The sequence below is a fragment of the Nicotiana tabacum genome, chromosome 5 (genome assembly GCF_000715075.1).
Source record: "Nicotiana tabacum cultivar K326 chromosome 5, ASM71507v2, whole genome shotgun sequence".
NCBI classification, from domain to species: Eukaryota; Viridiplantae; Streptophyta; class Magnoliopsida; order Solanales; family Solanaceae; genus Nicotiana; species Nicotiana tabacum.
In genome coordinates this window covers 123,557,306-123,564,581 of record NC_134084.1, presented here as the reverse complement: position 1 = coordinate 123,564,581, position 7,276 = coordinate 123,557,306, and the positions used below count along the sequence as shown (strand labels likewise).

Genomic DNA, 7,276 nt, shown 5'->3' with positions numbered 1-7,276 from the left:
GAGAGATTGAAATACAATCCAGGAAGAGATTGTGAGAACAAAAAGAGAGTTTGGTGAGGTTTTTTTGTAGAGAGAAATTCTTGGTGTAAATTCTCTGTAATTCTATTCTTGTGAAATAGAGTTTTTTTTCCTCCCAAATAATCTTCATATTGATCCGAGAATCACAACAGCTCAGGGCATGTATTGTAAAAATATTAGTTCCTTAACTATAAAATTAAACCTCCAATTTGTTAGGTATGTTTTGAAAAATATTGACATGAAGATAGGATATACCCTACAGTAAATACAAGACCAACGAACCTAATCCATTTTAAAAGAAATAAAAAACTTTCATTACGCGGTAAAGGAAAGGAGAAAGGGTTCGTTAATGAGAATTGAACTCCTACCTGTTGCATGAAATACTTTCACATGTACCATTAGACTCTAAATTTTTGTGACCAATCATACTTTAATAACGAGCGATAATGATCTGATACGTCGACTTATGGGTAGAAGGAATTCGATTTTTGCAAGAATAGGTGAGAAACCACTGTTAGTTCTAATAAAAAGAGCGAGAAAAAGAAAAAAAGCATCTATTATTAGTTGCAGATCCAAAATTTTGGGTTTATAAATTCTGAATTCTAGAAAAGAATATATATATATATATAAAGTAAATTTCTCAGTATAAATACAGAATTTTGGCCAAAATTATTGAATTCTACGGAATTCATAGCTAGAACTCTAACTCCTAAAGCTTCTTCCCACAATCCTAAAGCCAGAGAAACCACGCCTACCAACTACAATTTGGCCCCAAAATTCCACCAGGGAGTGAAGAGGAAATTAAAGAGGAAATACTATGTTGCCGTGTGACTCCTCGTTATTTGCCCTTTCATACATAAACACAAGTATCTTCCATATTGTTGCATGGTACATATTTGTTGGAAACCATTAGTACAATCTACTCAAGCATAATTGGTACTGTAAGTTTGTCATGTATAGAATCTCATGAATAGTTGTAAGATTTTTGGCTGATTTTGGAGTACCTGCTACTTTAGTCAGCATGTTGCGATTAAAAAAACGAATGCAGTTATAACTGAATAACAAAGTGACTGATATTACTCACTCGGTTTCATTTTATGTAAAATTAAAGTGGCATGGAATTTAGTAAAAAAAAATTTGGAACCTAACCCTAAACATGTAGCGATATTTGTAGCTATAAAAATATCTCATTAAGAAAGTAAAAAAAAAAAAGAAGTTTATAATTAAAATTGTTTTCAAATATTGAAAGTTATCATTCTTTTCGGAACATATTTAAAAAAAGTGTATCAGATCAACTAGAATATATAATGTTAAGCATATTATTAGGGAGAGTGCAATGCTAGATTAAACGGGGCTATGGTCTATATGTTCATGAAAACAAATGAAGGAAGTTCATTACTAGCTATGAGCAGTAGCCATACGACCAACTTTACCACAATGAATTCTGGGGCGGAGCTACAATATTACTGATAGGTTATGGCAAATTCAGTAGCTTCTGTTTATAATCTGTATTTGTATTAGGAAATTCATTGAATAAAGTTATATATTTAATTGCGATCCAATAACTGAAATGAGCCATGAGTTCGGTAGTAAGTTCAGAACCCATAAACTTCAAATTTTGACTCATTGAATCGCTCATAATTCATTTTCCCATTAACAGAATATCCAAGAAGTTAGGTTCGTGGAATCTCATAAATCTTTTCTACTTGTGTCCTCATATATACTGCTGTTTTTTCTTCATTTTTTTTTTCTGATTTTCTTTCTCGGCAATGGCGAAGAATGTTAGATATCTCTTTCTTGATGAAAGCACCAACATAAGTTATTGCAAGCTACTAATTTTAAAAAGAAATATTTGGCAGATAGCTGCCTGTTTAACCTAACACGCAAACGTGCATTCATGGCCTATGGCTTCCCTCTATTCCTTTTCCAAAAGAATGTGTCATCTACAGCCACAAATATATTTAATAGCACGAGAATAGTACTGATCAAACTACCACTTTGTCTGCCCTAAATGTATTGCTTGTTCGTTCTATATCATATGTTATGTGACCTGTTCCCCACTTTTGGTTTTTTCTTAGTCACATGTTTGCTAGAGATAAAGATAAAACACAGATTAATATGCAAGATTAATTTCTTCTTTAAATGCCTCATACATGTGATGACACAATTAGATTCTTTAATTTAAAGATTACATTTTTATCTAGTTAAAAATATGACTTAGAGTAATTACTTTTTAGAATAAAATAATCATTGTTAGTTAGCGCCATATAAACTATTGTATGTTATGGACCTTAACGTAACTCAACCCCAATAACTTATGAGATGAGGATTGCTCAAAACTATACCAAGTCTCTCATATCAACTGCCGATTACCCCAAGTATCCTAGGTCTGCCAACTGGTGGACAGTATAATATGTGGACCCATTGGGTAAATCAAGAATTGGGATAAAAACCTAAAATTATGATAAATTTATCATTATAACCATATAAGAAAATAGATTTGAGCCTAACTTAACCTAAAAAATAATGGTTACATGAGACTATATGAGACAACCAAGTCCCTCCTCCACTACCAATGTGGGAATCTAACACACTCTTTAAAAATACTCCTATATTAATAGTTTAATAGTAGGTGTTGTTTAAATGTGTTTTATTTTTTTCTTAAATATCTCATTTAATTAATATCCCATTAATCGAATTGTTATTAAAAAAAGAAATAAATGACTTTTTATGTTTTTAAAACATTAAATATTTTGAAAAATAAAAAAATTAATATTATTTAAGATCAGAAATAGCAGATTTTATGCTCTTTGGAATTGTATTATTCCTTGGAAGGAACGAGAAAATAATGCCCCCTGCTCTGCATATGAAAAAATCACATGGCCGAGTGTAGTGCTAATTTAATTTTTTGCAAAGCATGTGGTACTATACCTACTGCAAATAAAAGAATAAATAAAAGCACGTGATTAAATATTGGGGTACAAGCTTCCAATACGTGATTCAGAAAAGATGCGTCTTATAACTGTCTTGTTCTTCAATCCACGCGTTAATTATGCTCTTATTCTCTTTTCTTTTTTGGCTTAGTATGGTTCAATTATTTCTTTAATCTTTAATAGTGGTATAGTTAGCGAGAAAGGGAGCCTTGGAGTAACTGGTAAAATCATGTGACCAGGAGGTTACGGGTTCGAGCCGTGAAAACAGTCTCTTGCAGAAATGCAAGGTATGACTGTGTATAGTGAACCCTTGTGGTCTGGTCCTTCCCCGGACCTCGCGTATAACAAGAGCTTATCACACAGAATTGCTTTTTTTTTTTTTAGTATAGTTAGTGGAGAACTAGAGTAAGCTATTATATAATGTGTCGTTTCCTAAGCATTATATAGAGCAAGCGTGAACGTGTATTCTTTTGTTATAATATTGAAATATCAAATTTGATCAATTCATATCCCCATCCTCTCCCATTGGTTTTCTATCTTCTCCATCTTTTTATCTTTATCTCAAGAATTCATCCCCTTTTTTTCCCATGGATCTTGAAACTTGTTGGTGGTTGAAGTCTTTTCATGCCTATTCTATCCTTATCTTCATCATATTTTCACTCTTCTCTCTTTTTTTCTATATAGTGAAGCTAAAACTTTGGTGCAATTGTGAAATTTGCCATGCTTATGTCACAACAAGTTGGTCCTCACAATTCACCAATTTGTGTGATTGGTACACTCACCTTCTTCAAAATTCACCTACAAGAACCATTCATATCCATGTTCTTGGTAATACTATCACCGCGAATCCTGAAAACGTTGAGTATATGCTTAAAGCAAGATTTGATAATTACCCAAAAGGGAAAACTTTCTCTACTATCTTAGGTGATTTTCTTGGTCGTGGTATATTCAACGTTGATGGCGATTTATGGCGATTTCAAAGGAGAATGTCAAGTCTTGAACTTGGAAAAGTCTCGATACGATCGTATGCATTTGAAGTGGTACATACTGAGATTCAAAAGAGGCTTCTTCCACTTTTAGCTAATAAAGAAGGTGCGGTTTTGGATTTTCAAGATGTTTTTAGGAGATTTTCATTTGATAATATTTGTAGATTTTCCTTTGGGTTGGACCCTAAATGTTTAGAATCTTCACTACCCATCTCAGAATTTGCTATTTCCTTTGACCTAGCATCAAAATTATCAGCTGAAAGAGCCATGACTACATCCCCTATTGCTTGGAAAATCAAAAGATTTTTAAACATAGGGAGTGAAAGGAAGTTGAAGAAAGCAATCAAATTGATCAATATATTAGCACAAGAAGTCATAAGACAAAAGAGAAAATTAGGTTTTTCAAATCATAGGGATCTTCTTTCAAGATTCATGGGAACAATAAGTGATGAAACTTATTTAAGAGATATTGTCATAAGTTTTCTCTTAGCTGGTAGAGATACTATTGCTTCTGCCTTAACAAGTTTCTTTTATGTAATTGCAAATAATCCAAAAGTGGCTAAATCCATTAGAGATGAAGTTGATAGAGTTCTTGGTCCAAATAAAGATCTCACATGTTGTGAACAAATGAATGAGCTTCATTATCTACAAGCTTCTATTTATGAAAGTATGAGACTTTATCCTCCTATCCAATTTGATTCAAAGTTTTGTTTAGAAGATGATATTTTACCTGATGGGACTTTTGTCAAGAAAGGAACAAGGGTTACTTATCATCCTTATGCAATGGGAAGAATGGAAGAATTATGGGGTTGTGATTCTTTGGAGTTTAAGCCTGAAAGATGGTTGAAAGATGGTATTTTTTTTCAAGAAAATCCATTCAAGTATCCAGTTTTTCAAGCTGGACTTAGGGTCTGTTTGGGGAAAGAAATGGCACTTGTTGAGATTAAAAGTGTGGCTCTTTCGTTGCTAAGGCGATTTAATGTCGAATTAGCCCAACCATATCACATGCCACGCTTCTCTCCTGGACTTACCGCGTCTTTCAGGGGTGGCTTAATGGTTTCAGTGCGTGAAATAAGTCCATAGTCATCAAAGATGAATTCAGAATGGTTGTGATCGTTTATATATATACAGTAAGTCGTTTTTTTCCATGTGTATATGATTCGAGCAGAAAACAATGAATTCAGTTGAACCTACTAAGCTCACTCTTACTATATGTGGTATAGCATCTTCAAGCAACCCTAATCTTGGAAGGCCAACGTTTAGCAGTTTTTTGTGGTATGTTGAACCATTCATGGAGGGGACTCATGAGATCGAAACTTCAAGTGGAAATATTTTGACCCTCTCTTTTGGCCAAGCTTTTTTTATGTATGGCAATATCCGATTATTTGCCTTAAATGTGGTTCTCTGTTTAATCTATTATTTTTTGCATGATTGTACAAACGTTCTACTCACTTGTTTACACAAGTTGTGCAATTTATGTCGCTGATTGAAGATTTTGTATATATATGTACGTTGTAATTTGTAAAAGCTGTATAATATACGAGTATGTATCTTCTTGAACTGTTCTTCATTTTTCAGCAATGAACCACTACTCCGATTTCTACTTCTACATCCTCTGAAAGTTCTTAAAGTTGCATTTAGATTAATAGTAGGTTTTATGTAATTGTACAAATTTTGGATTTTACCAGTAAATTTCGTTCTTTAGAAAAGTGAGATGGCAAGTCACTATTTCACTCACATTTTACAATGCGAAATACGTTGAAATTGGCTTCTGAAATCCTTGCTCGAAGACGAGCATTCAGGACGTGGCCTAATAATCAATAAAGTGGACGTAAACGTTGTTAACAGGGTTTATTTTCTACCGATAGACAAAAAAAATGTGATTTCCTCCTGTCTACCTAAACCTTGATGGACACTAGACAAAGTCATCTGGTATCTATGCAGGTGGAAGGTAGCATGTACCCTCTTTACCCTAAAAACGGATAACAATTGAATTAATACATGATTTTAAGGACCGTGATTTTACTTGGCAGAAACTGAGAAAATATGTAAATTGATATTGAAATTGACTGCAAGTAGAAATAAAAGTAAACCGAAATAAATGTATAACTATGGCCCTCAAGCAGGGTCGCCCTCGAACCAACGAATATTCTACTGGAAAATATGAATAGAGTAACAGAGTATTGAAAGCTTAAGAGAAAGACAGTATATTGCTTTGTATTGCGTGAATATAATGCGTTTTACAAGTGATCAAACCCCATTTATATAGTAGGGGAATCCTACCTTTGATACAATTCTAAATACAGTAAGAAATTCCATGATTAACTAATTAATCGGCCTCTTCTTGATACGTGCTGAGATTTTTGCCGTAATCCTCGCCCGATCTTTCTGTTATTTGGCTCGTTAGGCTTCCCTCGATCTTGCTCGAACTCTATCCCGCTCAGTCTCGGTCTTGGCTGATCTCGATCTTGATCAGTCCCTGAGTCACGAGCTTGGCAATCTAACTTCGTGTCACAGTCCGGTATGACATGGGGTCAAACCTTGGCCTGCCACGCCCCGATCTCGATTAATCATACAAAATGTGCAAGCCCGATTTTGACCGTATACATAACCGATGTTTGAGGTGCACGTAACCTTTGCACATATCCACCATTATTGTAAAAAAAGGGAAGAAAAAGGTGTATTTGGAGACAGAATTCAAGGAAGAGAAGGACGACGAGACGAGAGAATTTTCCTTTAGAGGTATTCTAATTGAAATTGCAAGGAGAGTTTAAGAGCTATGCAGTTTTATAACTTTTTTCCTCCTGTAAGTATTTAAATTTTATCGAATCTAAATCGATAAAATCATTTGGACTATATTTAAATTCAAGATATATTGGTCCAAACAAATATTATGAGCTAATATAAGAGAATTATATATATAAGTCTAATATATAAGGATTAAATAAATACGTCTTAATCTATTGGGCTAGCCCATTTAATTGGGCTAAAGTGTTGAACCCACTTCATTAAGCCCAAGATGACATCTTCCTAGAGGCCCAGTTTGGTGCCACGTATCAAATGACGTGGCGCGCCAAGTCAAGCGGAAGAGCCAATAGGATAATGCCACGTGTCAAAATGACAAGGCATGTCCAGTCACACTAAAAGGCCAATGAAATCTCGTCACGTGTGCAAGTGACATGTTCTGGCCAATCAAATGCAACCATGTCACACTCCAATTTGATTGATCGGAAAGAGTTTGTTCTTATCATAACTCTTCCTTTCCACAACTATAAATAGGGGTCTTCATAACTCAGAAAAGACACCAGAAGTTATAACAAGAAGCAAGAAAGAGCTCGT

The 7,276-nt window shown here is 34.2% G+C and overlaps 1 protein-coding gene across 1 annotated transcript; it reads left to right on the top strand.

The window, feature by feature from the left end:
- Window positions 1-3,385: 3,385 nt before the first annotated feature.
- Window positions 3,386-5,497, top strand: LOC107805372 (cytochrome P450 94C1-like). Its single transcript, XM_016629401.2, has 2 exons — window positions 3,386-5,067; window positions 5,161-5,497. Exon 1 carries the CDS (start codon window positions 3,539-3,541, stop codon window positions 5,018-5,020), a length of 1,482 nt encoding a protein of 493 aa, XP_016484887.2. The 5' UTR covers window positions 3,386-3,538; the 3' UTR covers window positions 5,021-5,067; window positions 5,161-5,497.
- The last annotated feature ends 1,779 nt before the right edge of the window (window positions 5,498-7,276 follow it).